Source organism: Sardina pilchardus, chromosome 4 (assembly GCF_963854185.1).
Source record: "Sardina pilchardus chromosome 4, fSarPil1.1, whole genome shotgun sequence".
Classification (NCBI taxonomy): Eukaryota; Metazoa; Chordata; class Actinopteri; order Clupeiformes; family Clupeidae; genus Sardina; species Sardina pilchardus.
Window position 1 is genome coordinate 535,819 of NC_084997.1, and position 20,175 is coordinate 555,993.

Sequence of the window (20,175 nt, forward strand, 5' to 3'; positions counted from 1 at the left end):
ACTCGATTAGTTGAGAAGGTGACTTGGTTCAATAGAACGTGCTTATGAGTTACACTCTGCAAAAACTGCTTATCTAATAAAATCTAACCAAATGTTACTAATCTATCTATAAATGCAAGGACATCATCACATGGTTCCCCGCTGCAGTAGCCAAGGACAAGGCCAAACTGCAGCGGGTGATCCGCACAGCTGAGAGGGTGATTGGCACCACCCTACCCAGCCTGGAGGGTAAAGGGCAAAAAAGATCATGGAGGACCCTTTACATCCAGGCTCCGCCCTCTTCCAAATGCTCCCCTCTGGGAGAAGGCTACGGCTCCCAAGAGCAGTGAAGTCCCGGCATCGCCTGAGCTTCCTCCCTACAGCTGCCAGGCTTTTCAATCACAGCTCGAACTCTCTCTAGGACTGAATGCACTGACGCACTGTTTGCACCTTTTACTGTCTGTCCACTGCACTGTACTGCTCATTGCTTGCATATCATCAGCACTATCAACATTACTACCTCAGCATCTACTGTCACTATTGTCATGTCTATGTCTATTTATGTCTGTTGCTGTCAACCATATTCATACGTGAATGGCTGTAAAACATTCCTTGTGTATCTTCACTATATTCTTGAAGGAATGTCTGTCTGTGTGTCACTCTGTCTGTCTGTTCCACGCATAACTCTCGAACCACTCATCAGAATAAAAAATGGCACATATATCGGCCACAGAAGCTGCAATTGCCGGTTGTGTCTTAATCTCTCAACACTGTAGCCACTCCCCTTGCACACAACAGCACACTCCATGGCTGCTGCTTGACTACAGACTGACCCGTAACCTACTCCTGAGTTGAGTTTAGACTACATACATGAGGAAAATAAACGTTAACATACATATACATGAGGGATATAAACGTTAACTCTACGAACGTAACTTCACTACATGCAAACTGGGTTGACACGTTGCAACTTTGAATAGAACACAACACTACGTTGCATCCAACATGCTACAGGAACGTCTGTCTGTCTATTTGTCTGTTATTGTCATTATCTGTTCAACCATTAGTCCGATTGATTTGAAAATGAACAGGTGTCTTGCTACAGCCACGAGTAAGTGCAGCGCCAATTACATTGTTTGGATAAATAGTGCACAAGATACTGTTAAATATATCAGTAAAATAAGACACATAGGCTTTCATGCTATTTTTAAAGCAGGCTTACCTGCGGGCATGTAATTGGGCAATGGGTATTCTACAGGAATAGCATGTCTGAACGGGCACTGCACTAGTCTTTATTAATGTTGATTTTATATTCATTATTGTACTACTGTCTGTTTATGAAAACATTTCAGGCCTGCCAAACTGTAGTTAAGAGTGGTTTCAGAACAACTACAAGGGCAATGCAATCTTCACGCAGCCTCTTGGAGCTTAGTACTGAAATCTACTTCTTACAAGTCACAAAGTACAGTGAATATCAGGCATGCTTTGTTAAGGTATTCAAAATGTTTAGTTTCTTACATCATCAGCAAGCACCTCCAACTCGTACTCATGAATACCACCTCCACCGTAGACACAGAATCCCACCAGTACCACCCCTTGTTTGTCAACACTAAAACAGATGGCATCAGGTGAACCATTGCCTGTGTTCCAGCTGCGGCCCTGGCTCATTTTAGTGAAGCGGCTGGGTGAGGACTTCACAGAGTGCAGAGAGTTCAGCCCGTCCATCTGAAAGAATCAGAGGTCAGATTAGTCAGAGCCATGCATGAAAAACAGTATTACATTCTAAACAAATGTGACTACACTGCAAAAACAGTTTATCTACAGTTGACTTCATTTAAGAAGTTTGACTTCTTTAAGAATTCTCAGAAACAAGCAAATATATCTGCCAGTGTGTTGAGAAAATTTCTTTTGATAAGACTTCTTGCAAAATTGCTTGTTTGCAGGATGAGAGGTCTTCAAATAAGTCAAACTCTTATCAAATCAAGTCAAATGATTTTACGAAAAAGCGTTCGGTAAGTTCCTTTCCACTGAAAACCAACTAGATTTTTTGATATTGATGTAAGATTAATAACACTGGGTTAGATATCAGTTTTTGCAGGGCAGCTGCAAGTGACTGAGTAAAAGCCTACTCTACCAAGAGAAATCCTCACCTCGGAGCCAAGAGCTGAGGCAGTAAGCTCACTGACGATGCTGGCCAGCAATCCACAGGTATTGGACACCAAGTGCGGGGAGAAGAGCTCCACCTCTTTCCTCAGGCTCTTCCTTACTGGCAGCACCACAATCACTAACATTTTTTCAAGAACCTCACGGAAACTTGTCATACCCATTAAGTTCTCTTCATTCTGCACAGAAAAAAAGAAGACATTTCCATTTTTATCTTAAATGTGCTGCCATATGAATGAAAGTGCCATTGCATTTCTTCTGCAAACATTTAACATCAGCATTTTGTTCAATACAGTAACAGTTAAATAAATGATTTAGTGTAAATCTCAACTTAAAGGTAGGGTATGGAATTAGCATTTTTGCAAAATCACTTGAAATCCTACTCCTAACCCACTTACATCCACTGAGTTGGAAGCACTGAAATGGAAATTAAACACGTCAATCATCTGTGGAACGGGCAGGGCTCGAAAAACTCCAGCCAATAATATTCTCGTGCATGAATGCGCGCCCATGGAAGGAGGGACTTGAGTTGTGTATGTTCAAAATCTGCCGGCTGTTTTGCGAATTCCATACCCAACCTTTAAACAATGTAGCTAATCAAAACAAATACAAATGTAAATCTTATTTTACACACACTTTTTTGGTAAAGCCTTGTGGTCAGATCTTCCCATAATACTTGTTGTAATAAGCCTAGCCTGGTATAATGTCAAAATTATTTTTATTAGGCCTATAGGTCATCAAGAAAACATAACAAATTAGTTGTTGTTTGTGTAACCCAGACATCAGCCACTTTCATTTTATACGACCAATCACTTCTCGTGGCTGCTCCCTGTCCTCACGGCTGCAACTTGTGCACTCGTTTGTGCTTTTTAGCGCCATGTTCATCAGGTCCCGGAGCTGCCTGAGCCTCCATGTCAACAATGAATGAAAATTAGCTTATTATCAATTCGGTAATACGAATATTCAAGTTAGCAGTGATTACAAATAACTTTGCTTTTGTCGATTGCGCCGTCTGAAAGAACTTGAATGAAATTAGCCATGTAAAAGTTCCGTTGGCCTACCCTGCTCCATGTTTGTTGGTTTGTTTATCTGCCAAAATTGTTTTCCTTTCCCGGTTCCTGTAAGCACGGCAGCAGTTGGCAACATACTTTTACCAGCCTGTGAGCAACAGACTTTTACAGTATAAAATAGATAATAAAAATTGCATTAATGCGCGATAAAATTATTATATTGATTGAATTAATTATCGGCGTTAATTGATTGATGAGTTAACGTGATTATAATGCGTTAACTTGCCCAGCCCTAATTAAAATAAAAAAATCTATTTGCCATTGTCTTTAGTATGAAAAGACGCATCTAGCGCTTTCTCAAAAGATTATTTTGACTTATTTTAAGGAGTCTAATCAAGACAGATTTACTCAACGCACTGGCAGACAAATTTGCTTAGCGCACTGGCATACAAATTTGCTTGTCTTCAGGACGAGATGGCTTACAATAAGTCAAACCTTTCTTAAATAAAGTCAAATAATTTCACAAAAAAAGCACTAGGTAAGTCTCTTTATACTGAAAACAATACCAACTATTTTTTAACCTTGATACAGTATACTTGGTTAAATTGTATTAGATAAGCTATTTTTGCAGTCCAATAGTATATTTTAGAATATGTTAGAATTATGGCCCTAAATTGGAAACCTTGCCAAATGTGTTGCAAATTCAAAGCCAGATTACTCAGGAACCACTTATTCTACAGAGACATGCTTTACAGTACATCCTCATATTCGATAGGGTTTGCTGTTTATTTACCTCCGCCAAGGAGGTTTATGTTTTCATCGGGGACCGGACGGCGTCTGTGTCTGTGTCTGTGTCTGTCTGTTAGCAAGATAACTCAAAAAGTGATGGATGGATTTCGATGTGATTTTCAGGGAAGGTCGGACATGACCCAAGGAAGAAATTATTACATTTTGGGAGTGATCTGTAATTCCGTCGGGATTCTGTCGGCGTTTATTTATTTAGCTTACTGGTGTAATGGCATGGTATGGCCACGTGGTGGCGATCTGAATAGTTTAGGTTCAAATGTATGATAACCTAGGAAGAACAATGCAGGCGGAGGTAGCTGTGCTCTCTGAGTGCTTTTTATGGTTTGCCATGTACTAAATGAAGAATTCCTGAGACATTTCTCTGTGAGCCAAGGGTGCATAAAGCTGTGCGCAGAATGGGTGATTTTGTGTCAAATCAGGACACTTTTGGACTTGGCATGCCACAAAAACGTTGTCCAGCTGTCAGTAGCGCGCAGTGATAGGAATCGAGAAAAATAGTGCCAAGTGATAACGAGGTTTGAATTTTTCCTGGACAACGTTTTTGTGGTGCAAATATATCACTCTTTTGAACGCATATGGTTTTGAGAAGAAAAACACTTTACTTTCGTGACCCCAGCAACTTGCCGGACTACTTTCTTCAGCATCAAAAACCGGCTGGATCTCGGCTCACAGGATGCTGTCGGGGGGTAAGTCAGTGCTGATGCACAACGTTGCTGACAAGGAACCCATATAACTTTGTGTCTTAAAACCCGAACTATCCCTTTAATGCTTTTTCTGTACATCACATGTTTTTCACATTCTGACACTGTTTTGGTATTTTTTTAAATAAGCAATTAAGGAGAAAAACGACTTTGTTTGTCACTTGTGTTGGCTGTTTCTGTAATCCGCAGGCACGCAATCAGATGCAGGTTCGCCCTTGCACGGTGGCCCATTCTAATTTCTGTACCCCAGCACCCATAACGTTCAGTCTAATTTCTCCGTCATACTTCATCCGATTTTGTTTATCAGAACTGCCTCATAAACACCACACCATAAACTTTACGTCTAGATATAATCGGTTAAGGAATGTATGGCGCGAATTTCTTTAACTACGTGAAAGAAAAATAAAGAGTTGAAGTAGGCTAACGTTTGCTTCAGCTGAAAGAGATAGGGGGAACATCTTGGAGGAGAACCTGCTGGATCAACTAAGGTAAAAATAAGTCTTTTTACGTTATTATTATATATTAGCCTACACCAACATCGTTTGTAAAAGTTATTTTTGCCTGTAATTACATCGTTTGTGTATGGCCATAACAAACACATCTGATCATGAAAGCTGGTATTTTAGCACACCGTAATCTTTATAAAGTCATTAATTTCAGTCATTTTTGGTGGATTAATATATGTCAACCAAGATTAGAGACATACTAGGACTGGCACTTAGAAGATTTCTTCTATTTTGAACGATGTTTGTCACGTAAATAAATATTGGAGGAACTAGCTGTAATTTTGGTAAGCACCAGAAAAGGCTGCTTGCATTGGCTTATGTCCCTGATAAAATTCACTCCCGTGCTTCCTGACTCCTAACTTTATGTCAAGTACAAGGAAAAGGTATTTTATTGTCAAGAAAACCTGTTATTCCGTTGAAAGATGTAGCATAATATAGCCTACTGTTGTTTGTTTGCAGCTAAGTTGCTTAGCTTGGCTGACAACAACATTACCTGAAGTCTTGATCACCAATGGTGTAGCCTAACTTAATGAATTTATTTATTGACTGCTGTTTTCATGATGAAAACAGCAGTCAATAAATAAATTCATCTTTGTGTGCATGCATGCATGATTCGTGATACGTGATAAGTGTGTTTAAGTATTGTTTAGCTTTGAGGCAGTCAGATTGCCTTCTTGGATGATACAGTAGGAGGGTGCTCACTGCTCACTGCTGGGTGGGAATTCGGCTATTTGTCTGGAGGTGGTATACCCATTTATCTTAGCCAGACTACATTTAGCAACTGCAGTAAAATCCACATATGTGTGTAGGCCTATGCTGTTTAGATGTGTTCATATCTCCTTACTTATTATACAGATGGTACAGGTTGAGAATGCTCCTTTTTTTCCCGCACATCGGGAATCCCGAAGGTGCAGTATTGTAATTAAAACTGCAACCGCAGGGGGGCAACATAAGACCGCCCTGATGCCTACCTTCTTTCAATGAAACAGCAGTGTCTGCTCAACTTATCACGGATATGCTTCATAGGCTAAGTCACAAAAACGAACGCAATGTTTAGGACAATTAGCTAAGCGGGGCTGCCTTTGCTAGCCAAAAAGTAGGCTAGTTATTTTGTACATTTCCATTACGTTAACTTTCTAAAGCATGCCGTTTAAGAAGGCTTAGGCCTATGTGTTACATCTACATAAAAAGTGCATGTTACATTTAACCCCGCGCTCTGCTGCGCTGTGAAATCGGCTACAGCATTGCCGGGACATTCTAAAACTCTTAACAGAAAAAGCTTAACGTGAAAATTAAGATAACGTCCATAATTATTGGAATTGGGATTCGATATTTTGAGAGTATTATGTGCTTATGAGAAGTAATATAAGAGAGAAATTTGGTGATAATTGGTCGTTGTTTTCCAAACTTATTCCACGTTAAGCCTTTTTGTATGAAAAGAAGAGGAATGCCGGTGCAACGCAGATGTCTTCTTTTGTATTTATTTAAAATGTGCAAAACATTGACTAACGTTTCGAAATTACAAACGTCTTCATCAGAGTCGTATACATAAGTTGTTCATCATAGTTGTATACTTCTGTCCTGGCCTGGTTGCACCAGATTGTCGCACAACAGAAGCGCGGAGAACTTTCCTTTCTAGGCCTATGCTTATGCTTATGTCAGATAACGTCCATGGAGTTTGGGTCCGAGCTTTTGATAGTTTGATGTGCTTATCAGAAGTAATATGAGAGAGAAATTTGGTGATCAATGATCGTTGTTTAGTTGCATTAAACCACGTTAAGCTTTTTCCTTTCAATGGGGCAGAAACGCTTCATGACATATAACGTCCATAATAATTTGAGTTTGGGTTCGATAGGCCTATATTTAGCCATATCGTTTAAAGTGATTAGCCTATGATGAGCAATATGAGAGAGAATTTGGTGGACATCGTTGTTTAGATAAATTAAACCAAAGCCTTTTTCTCGCCATACGCGCCAATGAGGAAGACAACGTATCCTAAATGTGAGATATTCTATAATCGTTGGATTACGGTTTAGTTTTTTTTGACAGGTTTAAGTGTCCATGACAATATATGGTCATGAGAAATTTGGTGATGATTGACCGTTGTTTTCCGCCCTTAAGCCACGTTAAGCGTTTTAGAATGTCCCGGATAGGGCATGACTTGACTTGTCATAGCGCTCAATCTACTGTAGCTCACGTTCAGAAAGATAAACTCGAAATGTTGCGTGGGAATGAGCATATGCTGTTGTGTGGTCGTGTCTTAAACGAGGGCCTTTTTACCCGTGTTGCCTTTTTAGCGTGTGGCTTAAAGCCTAGATGAAGATGTTGAGGTTGGTGCCTTATAATAAAAAGTTTGGGAATCGCTGCCTTAGGCTTTCACCCTGAGCAGTGGCATCGACTTTGTGTTGAAACATTTACTTTTGTAGGCCTACCACTTCATCCCAGTTATTTTTGTACCAACTTTCAGTCTCCATTGGATTCGGACAATGACGCTTAAAGATGACGGCCGATGTCGGCGCAGCACTTTAGGCCTACGTACATAATAGCCTACACTATCCATTGTAACAGCTTCATGAAGAGCAATTGTCTTATGCGATCATTCCCCCTCCCCCACACTCGTCTAACCAGTTCTTCACCTATGCGCATTGAGGACGACTGCCTCCGTGTCACTGAGCCTGACACTAATTATGTAAATGTGAAAATGTGTGTGAATGCTGATCCACGAACACATAGAAGTTAACTTTAAATGTAGAAAAAAATATAGGCTAGCTCTTTTCAGCAGATATCGCGAACATAACAAAGATTCGCAAAACTAAAACATCTTTAATTTCGTTAATATATACATCTCAAGAGCAAATTTGTTCTTTCACTAGCGGATTTCGGAATATATGACAGAGCGGGAAGCGAACCCGGGTCGCCATCATGTAGAGTAGGCGCTCTAACCACTTGCGCCACAGCGGTGGTGATTATCCTAGTGTAGGAACGCTTATTCCTAGTTAGTATGCTTTAGTTTGCAGAACAATCCTCATGAAAATGTAGGCTATGCCTACTTTCGCGGGGGGCAGAGACATTTTTCAAAGTTAATACCTATAGGCCCTCTACGAAATAGTAGCCTACAAAGCTTAAATCGTTTAATCTCCGTGGCTATTCGAAATTGCGCTGTGAGCAGAGGAGGACAGTGAAACGAAATATTGGTCGTTTATCCGGTCGTATCCTGCCATGCCTTACCAGTGCATGGCTTTGAATATATTACAGTAACAGTCGCCAACAAATATAAGGGATTCAGCCAGTCGAGTTTATTTGATATTCGCGGCATGCACTTGAAACGGCGATCAAAAGTTCTGACATGTTAAACTGACGTTAGTCATTAATTCACCACATGATAAAATGCTGTCGTAGGCTATAGCTTGACGCACAGTAGCCTACGGTAGGCTAGTCTATGCCTATCTCTGAAACAACATGAACATGCATTCCGAGATATAGACTATAAATTGCTAGACATTTATTTTGCGGAGCTAGGCCTAGGCTACTACTAGATGGTTAGGCTACAATGAATCACCCTCACGGCCCTATCGCATATCTGACCATCCATTGTTACAATGTTACTAAATGCGCGATCTTCTCCGTGCATGTAGCCTACGGTTATAAGTAAAGTGACAAGCGTAAGCATGTATTAAAGAGATTTCTGTTAAATACATTTTATTTTCAGTTGTCAAAAGTGGTGGGGACAAAATCTGTGATAAAAAGTGCTGGGTAGTCTACATGTACCCAGCATCGCCGGTTAAAATGAACGCATGCCTGCCTTTTAAAATAGCCTATAAACATTATTAAGTATTCCTAGCATATAAATGTAGCCTAATGTCCATCTTGTCCATCTCTTTCGTGTTCGCCTTGACAACAATAGCCTATTCACGGAAATGCGGTCTTGTAACCGTAATGAATTAATGAATTAATCTAAGGTTGCCTATCGAGTCTTTTAGGTTGAATTGAAGGCTATTTCCTTCTGATAGGCCTATTGGCGATTTTCTAAAATCATTTTCAATCATTTAAACAATCGTTTATTGAAACGTCGTTTGATTAATTTCGCCAGTCATCACCTTCATTTTAATGATTAAATGAGACGGATATGCGGTCTTCGTCATTAAATGCAATGGAAATGCGGGTTGAAACTTTCTGCCACCTGGTGGTTGTTTGGGTACATTGCCTTAGCCTCGAAAAAAATCGTCTCGACAGCCTACGGGTTCTCTTCGGGAGTCCCGCGGGAAAAGGTGCATTCTCAACCCGTACCCACTGTATGTTCATGAATCAATGTTTGCTTGAAACCTGAAGTTTAGTCAAGGGAATAAGTAGTGAGAGCTGATATTACCTCTCGAAGCTGTGAGTCCTCCAAGTAGCCTACTTAGTGAAAAGAGTTATGGTTGGTTGCGATTAAAGTAGGGTTCAGACCAAAGCGTCCCGACGAGACGAGCTGCGACGTTCTAAAACCTTGCGACTGCGACTCAACGTGTTTAATGCTCTGCGACGGCTTGCGACTGCTTGCAACTACGTGCAACTTCTAATTCATACCGCTGCAACTCCGTCTCGTCGCGTCGGGAATCTTTGGTGTGAATTGGGCTTAAGAGTATGTGGAAGTGATGTATAATAAAGCTAAACAACCTATTCACTCTCAGACTTGCTTTTTTCCCCCCCCAGATGGCTGGAGACAAGTACGTGCAACTGGGGTGGAAGCAACCGACTGCAACCGACAGCAAATATGAAGTTGTTTGAGACATTTCTAAATAAAATAAAAAACATTGTTTTCCTTTTGCAAACCTAACAACTGTGCCAGTGTCTTTGTTCTTGTTTTCATAGTAGAATATACAGTGGGTATAGTAAGTATTCACACCCATGCTAAAGTTGACTAAAAAGAGGAATATAAAATCATCTTTTGAGAATTGATTGTTATGCCTAAATTCAAAAAATGAGTAAAAATCAAACCGTTAAGGACACTAATTTTCTTTGTGACTGAAGAATGTATCGTAAATAGATAAATGTTCTTCCTTAAATACAGGTTGCATAAGTAATTGACCCCTATGTTAAATTCCCATAGGAGCAGGAGGATTTTTTATATGTTTTTATTTTTAAAGGCCAGCTATTTCATGGATCCAGGATATTATGCATCCTGATAAAGTTCCCTTGGCCTTTGAAATTAAAATAGCCCCACATCATCACATACCCTTCACCATAGCTAGAGATTGGCATGGTGCTTTTTCCAGTTAGCCTATTAGCCTGTTTGATGCTCATTGAGCTCAATGCAAATCAAACAGGCTAATAGGCTAACTGGAAAAAGCACCATGCCAATCTCTAGCTATGGTGAAGGGTATGTGATGATGTGGGGTTATTTTAATTTCAAAGGCCAAGGGAACTTTATCAGGATGCATAATATCCTGGATCCATAAAATAGCTGGCCTTTAAAAATAAAAACATATAAAAAATCCTCCTGCTCCTATGGGAATTTAACATAGGGTTCAATTACTTATGCAACCTGTATTTAAGGAAGAACATTTATCTATTTACGATACATTCTTCAATCACAAAGAAAATTAGTGTCCTTAGCGGTTTGATTTTAACTCATTTTTTGAATTAAGGCATTACAATCAATTCTCAAAAGATGATTTTATATTCCTCTTTTTAGTCAACTTTAGCATGGGTGTGAATACTTACTATACCCACTGTAGCACACAGAGAAGCAGTCACCATCAGCTATATTGTACATCAGCTTTTGCCTTTCCTCCACACATTTGATTTAGCCCCCATATTAAGCGTTGTATCTTGCTTAGATGGTAAAACATCTTATTTTTTGTTACAGGGCCATTATCTGTATTTTTGGGGCAAATGTCAAATCGGGGAATGAAAACATTCTACTCTTTAAAAATTATAGTTGTTACTGCAACTTCATGAGTAAATTGATTATAACTTCTGAAAGAAAGGTGATGAATTTTTTTTTTTTTTTTCCACTGAGTAGATGACAACATTGTGAGTCTCAAATACACTCTAGGTTATTCTGTATTTACAACAGAAGGAGGAAAATTAGATTAATCTTGATTAATTGGTATTTGTTTAGTTTTTAGGGGTTAAATTGAAAATATATATATATTTATATATCGGCCTATGTGTGTCCTCCTCAACCTTATAAATTGTATGTTATACCAAAGATACTTATATATACTTGTTCAACCGTCTCTGGTTATACCATGTTAACAGGCTCTTTCTCCTGAATACAATGGTGGATATAATGTATCTCTGTTATGTAGCATTATATATATTTATCTCCCTCAACAATGGAATTCTCTTCTCTGATTGCCTGATGGGGTGGCCATTAACTTCGTATAACCTGCTACCTTTGAAGTAGTTCCCGTATCACACTTGAATATCAATTCGCCAAACTCTGCGAAGTTTAAATGAACTGTCATGTTGCATCCAAGCTGAAATACAGACGTGCAGAACCATAGTAACATTGTAGCATATGACGGAGGTGGATTGTAGCTAGTTGGATGCCATTTAGGCTATAAAAGTAGCGATCTTTCAAAGTTAAAGTTTATCAGAATCCTGGGATATGCCCGCTTGACAACGGGAGAGATAGAACTAACGACTGGCTTTTGGCCGTAGCAACCAGACATTTAGAACTAACGACTGGCCTTTGGCCATAGCAACCATCCATTTTAGAACTAGTAACTGCAGTTTTGCCTGCAAGTAGAAAGTTGATATGTGGCGGAAAGTAGTCCCACAGTCAAGACAGTTTTAGCGATGTTAACGGACGCAACGGTGGAATAAAACTATGTTCTAAATATACAGGTTATGAAAACAAACGGGAGATAAGCGGGATAACGGCCTTCGAGGTCGACCGGTTCGATGGAAATAATGGCACGGCGGAGGTAACTCCGTCTCCGTGCTTCGCACGTCGCCGGAGTTCTAGACCTCCACCGAGCCATTATTTCCATCGAACCGGTCACCTCATCGGCCGTTATCCCTTACATATTATAATGTAACATAACCATACAATAACCTTTTCTGTGCCACAAGGGCATCAAGTATAAACAAATGGAATGTTCTGTCGAAGCATTATGACACGCGTATTTAGGAGACAGGAAGTGTGTACCATTCCATCCCATTGTAAAAGCCTGAGCTGCTTCATCTTGGGTATTTAAGTATCCTTGACTTAGCTAATGATTTCTTGCAGTTATGGTAAAAGTGCTAACAATGCTAACTATGCTAACCAGGGTGATTAGTTAACTTAGCTAATGATTTCTAGTAGTAATGCTAAAAATGCTAACTATGCTAACAATTAGAGATGCACAGATTGCAATTTTTTGGCCGATTCCGATTTCCGATTTTTCATAGAATTTGACCGGCCGATACCGATTTTAGTCGATTCCGATTTTATTTATTCTTACCACTTTACAGCACACACAAAGAGTTATTTTCTATCTTTTCTTTAATACAACATGTTAATATAGAAATTTTATCAACTTATCAATGGCTGGCCTAAAGGCCAGTTCAAACACAAGATCCGCGACGAGACGAGCTGCAACATTCTAAAAACCAGCAACGTTCTAAAACTCTGCAACGAAGATTTGACATGTTGAATGTTTAGCGACGGCTTGCAACTGCTTGCAACTGCTTGCAACTTTTGATTCACACCGCCGCAACTGCTCTCCGCAACCGTCTCAGACCGTCGCGAATCTTTGGTTTGAACTGGCCTTAATAGAAATGCACTGTGGGAACACCTATGTTTTTCTTCTCACATCCAATATCCACTGTAAATATCTTCAGAATAGGCTACTGATAAGTGTATAACTGGATAATTTGGTATGTAGGTGCTACATAGGCTGAGATGTTGGAAAATTACAAAAAAAATGATTTTGAGAAAACAGCCTTCAAACAAAGCCAATGACATGCAATTCTCAGTCTACACTCTTCTTTGAACTTTCGCGATTGCTTGCGGATACAAAGGAAGTGTCCATATTTGGATGCCATAACGTCATGCAGGAGAAACACAGCTTTCCAACGACACCACACATGATATGTTTTGTATCACGGTCGCGGTAGACAAAAGGTAATGAAATAAACCTCTAAATGTGTAAATCGGACTTTGTTGTTGTAGTAGTGCGAAAGAATACATGCTAAGGTGGCAAACCGAATAAAAATGTTTATTCCTGCCATGTCTCGCCTCAAGTGCAGTATAATTATGCTATGTCGCTGCTTGTTGACAGTGCTTGAGGTTCAGCTGTGGGCACGCAATTAGCGGCAGGGGCAGGCGGAGATGAGCGCTGTAACCTGAAGTGACAGCTTAGCAAATTCCACGCAATAAGGCACAGCTTTTCCTGCATAGAAAAACTCAGTATTAGCGCTTTATCCAGCCCTGACTGTTGGCCTTTGCTAGCTTCATCAAACTTTGCTAACTCAGCTAATATAAGTGATGTTGTTACAAGTACGTGCGGGTGCATTTGACCGGCATAAAATCGGCATGTCTCAGGGTGCTTTCACACCAACATCGTTTGGTGCGCACCAAACGGTCCATTCGTACCAAAACCTCTTAGTTTGGTTCGTTTTCGGTGGTGTGAAAGCATTAATCGCACTCGGGTGCGCACCAAAACAAGCGGACCGAGACCTCCAAAAAGAGGAGGTCTCGGTCCGCTTGACTCCGCACCAAAAGTAGACCTCTGGTGCGGTCCCTCTGGTGAGAACGCGAACTGGGGTCCAAACCATAGACTGTAGGTCAAAATAGTGAGTCAAAATTGGCGCCGATTTCTACCGGAAGATAAACATTGAGAAAAAAATCAATCAGACTAATTTTGGTTCGTTTTCTGGTGTGAAAGCAGACCTCACTGGAGTCTATATGCTACATAATAACAATTTCACTGCCTGAAGCGGACCAAATAATCGAATTAGTGGTGTGAAAGCGCCCTCAGACTGACCGGCCGGTCATGGCCGATCACGTGAAAATCGGCCGATTCCGGTCACCAGCCAATCTATCGGTGCATCTCTACTAACAATGCTAACCAGGTTGATTAGCTGACTTAGTTGATGATTTCTAGCAGTTATGCTAAAAATTCTAACTATGGTAACAATGGTAACTATACTTACAATGCTAACCAGGTTGACTAGCTAACTTAGCTAATGATTTCTAGCAGTTATGCTAGACTCACAGAATGCCTGGATGAACAGGGAAAAGGTAAATAGCAATTGTTTTGCTCGAGGGGATGTGGAAAATTAGCTTATTTCCAAAAATGGCGGAATATCCCTTTAATATTGAAAATAATTTAGAAATTAAAATAATACACCAAATAATATTCTAATGACATATTACAATTATAACCTAATGAAATCACAAAAAAGTTGAGTCTGAATGGTTTGAATGTACGTGTCCGAGTCCAAGTTCGAGTAATTCAGTGCGCAAGTCCAACTCAAGTCACAAGTCTCTAAATTTAGCTAAAGGGTCGGACCCGAGTACTACAACACTGACCACAGGTGGTGCTAAAATCACTGAAATTGGACAGGATATCCCCATCCATGCTCCGGTACTCTTTGGTGATCATGTCAGAGCAACCAACTAGATGCTTTGATCTTGATATAATATTAATAAGACATTTTATTAGGTAAGCAGTTTTTGCAGTGTGAATGTTACTTTTTTTTGTTGTTGTTTTTTAAAGATTATTTTTTGGGGCTTTTTATGCCTTTAATTGGACAGGACAGTAGAGAGAATGACAGGAAGCGAGTGGGAGAGAGAGTTGGGGTGGGATCCGGAAAGGACCACGGGGCGGGAATCGAACCCGGGTCGCCGGCATACGGTGCAGGTGCCCCAGCCAGTCGCGCCACGGCCGGGGCCAATGAATGTTACTTTTAAAACATACAACTGGTATGTCTGTAAATTAGGTGACATATTAGGTGACATTTATGTTATTTTGTTGGCTTTTTTTTTAATTGTAGTTGATTTTTTTTGCTGCTGTACCTTGGAGGACAGGCCTAATATGAGTTTTGTCCATCACGGATTGTAGGCTTAGGTAAAATAACTGCAATTACAATGGAAAAATCTGTAGGACCTATTGCATACTTTCATAACAAAGTGACCTTTTGTAAGATACTAGTACACAACTGTAAATACTTGCACTCGGACTGAAAATAATGGAATCAGTGCATCTCTAACTTTTGCTGTAAGCAAATGAATATAATGGGAAAATGGCATCCACAAGGAGACATTTCTTAAAAGAGTTATAAGTAATTTAAGTGGATTTTTGGGATTTTAGACAAGCACAACATCAACCTTTGCTAGTAGCATCATTCGGGAACAAGGTTAGCGCAGTTGACTGCTCAAGGGTGACAGCTCCAGTCTAATTATGGTGTTTTTGTTGTACTACTTCATATATTTGCAAACAGATTTTCACTCCCTGGCCAACTGATCAGTTATTTTTTACAGTTTATTTTGGTCTTGATGATCCCCTGCCCATTGTGTGGTACAAAGTTCAAAGTATCACTGCCCTTCTTAGATACCAGAGGATACTTACATGGCTGAGCTTCTCCATATGTGACACCAGCAGTGGGAAACGGTGAGCAAGAGCTGAGTCATTCTCTGTGCTCACCTGCTTGACCAGAGAGCGAAGTAGTACCTCGCCATCATAAGCAATTGGAAGAATTGAGGTCAGCTTCACTGAAGAATTGCACAATGCTGACATCACTGCTGCGAGCAGACGGCTGCTTGAGGTGCGGAAATTAGCCTCCTGGATATCCTAGGGTGGAGGGACAGTGGGAGAGAGCAAGGTCAGAAAATTAATGTGAGAGACCTGGCTTATTAACCATTTGTATGGCAAAGTAAATATAAATAATAATATAAATAAATCTACACACACATATATATACGCGTAATTTTACCTTAGAAATATATATGTATTTATACAGTGCCTATAGAAAGTCATCATACCCTTTTGAAATAGTTACTTTTTTTGTCTTACAGCCTGAAATCAAAACCAATTTTAAAAACAATCTTTTTCAGTTTTATTCACAAATATAGCTGTACAACATCAAAATAATGAAAAAAAAGTCAACAGTTCTGAAAATTAATAAAAAAATAAAAACTAGAATAACAGGGTTGGAAAAGTCATCATACCCCTGACTTAATACTTTGTATAGCTTCCTTTTGCTTTCATTACAGCCCTCAATCTGTTTGGATATGTCTCTATTATAGCTTTGCACACCTAGATTGGGGAATATTTGCCCAGTCTTCCGTGCAAAATTGTTAAAATTCAGTCAAATTCTGTAGGGAATGGCGATGGACTGCTCTCTTCAAGTCAATCCACAGATTTTCTATAGGATTTAAGTCAGGGCTCTGACTATGCCACTCAAGGATATTCACCATCAGGGTTCGTACACCTTTTTTCATGGCCAAATTCAAGCACTTTTTAAGGACTTTCAAGATGAGTTTTCCAGTACCGAAATCAAGCGTGAACAAATCCAAAGCCCTGTTGTTTGAGGTCACTGTAGGACAAAGATCCAGAAAATTTGATACAACCTAAGCCGAATACAGAACCAGCAGCTATCATTAGGTTAACTGAATGGGGCATTGAAAATGAGTGTGCCCCATTTCATTAGTGTTTGCTGCTGCTCTATTTGGTCTATGTCATATAAAGTTTCCTTGTTCTTTTTCTTACTGACAGCACTCGATGGTGTTGAACAGCATGGATTGATTCATACCATATTTCAGGAGTGTGATTGGCAAAGGACAAAAAAAGAGGAAAATACACCCAACACCCCCAGGAGAATTTTTTTAAAAATATCCCCTTAAATGATGACATCAGATGACTTTTATGAGAACTATTGATAAACTGTGATACATATATTTCAAACATTATAACATACTACAATATAGTCTATATATATATATGTATATATATATATATATATATATATATATATATATATATATATATATATATAAAGTCTATAACTTATAGCAAAGTAGCCTAGGCCTACTCAAAACTAAACCAGATATGGCTGAAATATGTAGGCTATCATGATCATTTTGCCAACAATGATGTAGAACCATGAACTTTCTAAGTTCATAACATGTTTTGTTTTAACTTAAACTAACATAAAGTTATAATTTTGACTACATTTAGGCCAACTTGATAACATATAGCCTGCCCCTGTACAATATAGTGAACCATAGGCCTATTGATATTGATGCTGTTTGAAGAGGTTGCTTGATTATATTTAAGTTCCAAAGAAAATCAAATTGCACCACTCCCTCTCCTTCCAAAGTAACATGTACTACACCTCTCTGTTTATAGGCTACATCACTAGTTGTTCAAGTGCACACACTAAATGGAGAGCTATAGGATTACAATTCAGACTGTGCCTTTAAATAGGCGACTTTTTTCATCTATCAGAACAATGCTACAGTAGGCCATTTCCACTAAAAAATCATCTCAATATTATGTGCAAGACTGATGTTTACCAAGAATGCCAACCTGTTAATTTCTTAGCATAAAGTACATACGTTTTCTCATAGTGAGATGACTATCCTGAAATATGTTTTGAATGACATGGGGCGCACGGAGGTGAACGGCTGGAAAAACGCGTTCACCTCCGTGACAAGGTGTTACCTAAACAATTTAGTTGACCTAAGGTAAGGCTTTGTGGCTAAAACGATGAAAACCAGTAGGCTAGTCTGTCACAGCTAACTTCAAGCACAGTAGCCTAGACTAGTTTACAAGCGCAGAAATGAAAAGTCAATATCGCCATCACGAGATTGCTGTCATTAGCGCAAAATTCAGACACGTCAAACTGGACGTGAATCCGTGGCAAAGCCAACAACTTCATAAATGATGTCTTTTAAATAAATAATTTGAGCTTTACCGTTTCATGGCTTCTGCTAAGAAATAAATTGTTCACCACACACATCGAACTTGCATCAAACATTCATCAACACACGTCTGCTTTCACTTTCAATGAAATCCACTAGAGAACGGACAAGGCTTGCGGAGTGATATGAAAGAAGCACCAAACCCGTCGTCATTGTCAGCGGCCTATTATACAGCAAATTAATTTTATTTTCCTTCATTTAATAATTGGTCTATTGAGTCAGACTGCCGAGAAATATGTAGGCCTAGCACTTTCAAGCATTAACAAGCATTATACCCCAAATCCAAGCATTTTTCAAACCTTGAAAACACCACATTAAAATCCAAGCATTTTCATGGATTTCAAGCACCCGTACGAACCCTGCCTATCCTTAAGCCAGTACTTTGTTCTTTTGGCAGAATGTTTAGGACCATTGCCGTGTTGGAAGGCGAATGACCTGCCCATATTCAGCTGTCTAGCATGGGGGCTGCAGGTTTTCCTCAATCATTTGGGTGTACTTGGCAGCATCCATTTTCCCTCCTATCCTGACTAATTGCCCAGTCCCCACTGAAGAGAAACATCCCCACAACATAATGTTGCCCCCACCATGCTTCACACTAGGTATGGTGTGTTTTGGGTGTGTTTGGGTGTGTAAACTGTGTTTGGTAAGCGCCTGGAGCTCAGTCCAAAAAGTTCAATCTTAGTCTCCAAAAAGTTCAATCTTAGTCTCTTCTGACCATAAAAGCTTTTTCCACATGGTAGCAGAATATTCCAGATGTGTTTTTGCACTGAACTCCAAGCGCAATGTTTGGTGAAAACCAAACACAGTACACCACCCGAAACACACCATACCTAGTGTGAAGCATGGTTGGGGCAACATTATGTTGTGGGGATGTTTCTCTTCAGCAGGGACTGGGCAATTGGTCAGGATAGAAGGGAAAATGGATGCTGCCAAGTACACCCCAAATTCTTGATGAAAACCTGTGTCCCTCTGCTAGACAGCTGAAGATGGGCAGGTCATTCGCCTTCCAACACGACAATGATCCTAAACATACTGCCAAAAGAACAAAGTAGTGGCTTAAGTATAGGATGGTGAATATCCTTGAGTGGCAAAGTCAGAGCCCTGTGGATTGACTTGAAGAGAGCAGTCCATCGCTGTTCCTTACAGAATTTGACTGGATTTTAACAATTCTGCACGGAGGATTGGGCAAATATTCCCCAATCTAGGTGTGCAACACTATAATAGACATATCCAAACAGATGGCTGTAATGAATGTAAAAGGAGGGTCTACAAAGCATTAAGTCAGGGATATGATGACTTTTCCAACCCTGTTATTCTAGTATTTATTTTTTTTTCATTTTCAGAACAGTTGACTTTTATAAAAAATATTTTGATGTTGTACAGCTACATTTGTAAATAAAACTGGAAAAGATTGTTTTTAAAATGGGTTTTGATTTCAGGCTGTAAGACAAAAAAAGTAACTATTTCAAAAGGGTATGATGACTTTCTATAGGCACTGTATATATATATATATATATATATATCAGAGGAGGCTCCTCCATTGAGGAAAGGGAGGAACAACCTCCCTAAAACTTCAGGGATTTTTTTTTTTTTTTTTTTTTTTTTTTAATTTATCTGATAAATTATTTTTAATATTACTATTTGGACACGTTGAATGAGCTAAAATCGTTCTCCTAGGTCAAAATGCCAACAGCACCCCCTATCGCAATTCAAAATTACTGTACGGAGGAGCTTTCTCCTCAAACCCCTCATTGAAGTCCATTATAAACTTCTCAGACCCCAGCGGCTCGTGAACCCCGTCGTTTTCAATGGGCAAGGGAGGAAGCTCCTCCGTTGGAGTGGGCGGGTCTAGCCAGAGGCTCTGGAATTTAGCGCCAACGGTGAACCAATAAGCAGCTAGCTCCTCTGGATTACACCGTGCAAGACCGTGATCTGCGTCCACAACGAGAAGAATATTGTGTTGAACGGGAGGCTTGTTTTACATTGCTAATTGCTCGTGAAATAAAGTCTACAATGGCATCAGAGGACGCTGTCCATGTTTTTACTGAACAAACCATTTTACACATTCAATTACAGTGCAAAGGTTAGGATCAAAGCAGCAGGAAGACCAG

General features: G+C 39.7%; 1 protein-coding gene across 17 annotated transcripts in view; it reads right to left on the reverse strand.

Annotated features, from left to right (window-relative positions):
- The window catches only part of mycbp2 (MYC binding protein 2), a 306,540-nt gene that overhangs the window by 163,219 nt on the left and 123,146 nt on the right, over positions 1 to 20,175 (reverse strand). For 16 of the 17 annotated variants that reach the window (XM_062533688.1, XM_062533704.1, XM_062533694.1 and 13 more), the window contains 3 exons: positions 15,711 to 15,932; positions 2,130 to 2,321; positions 1,498 to 1,704 (listed from right to left, as the gene is read on the reverse strand). In XM_062533688.1, the coding sequence (XP_062389672.1) occupies positions 1,498 to 1,704; positions 2,130 to 2,321; positions 15,711 to 15,932 (621 nt within the window). The remainder of the gene's footprint in view (positions 1 to 1,497; positions 1,705 to 2,129; positions 2,322 to 15,710; positions 15,933 to 20,175) is intronic. The other variant, XM_062533696.1, reaches the window with a different exon arrangement.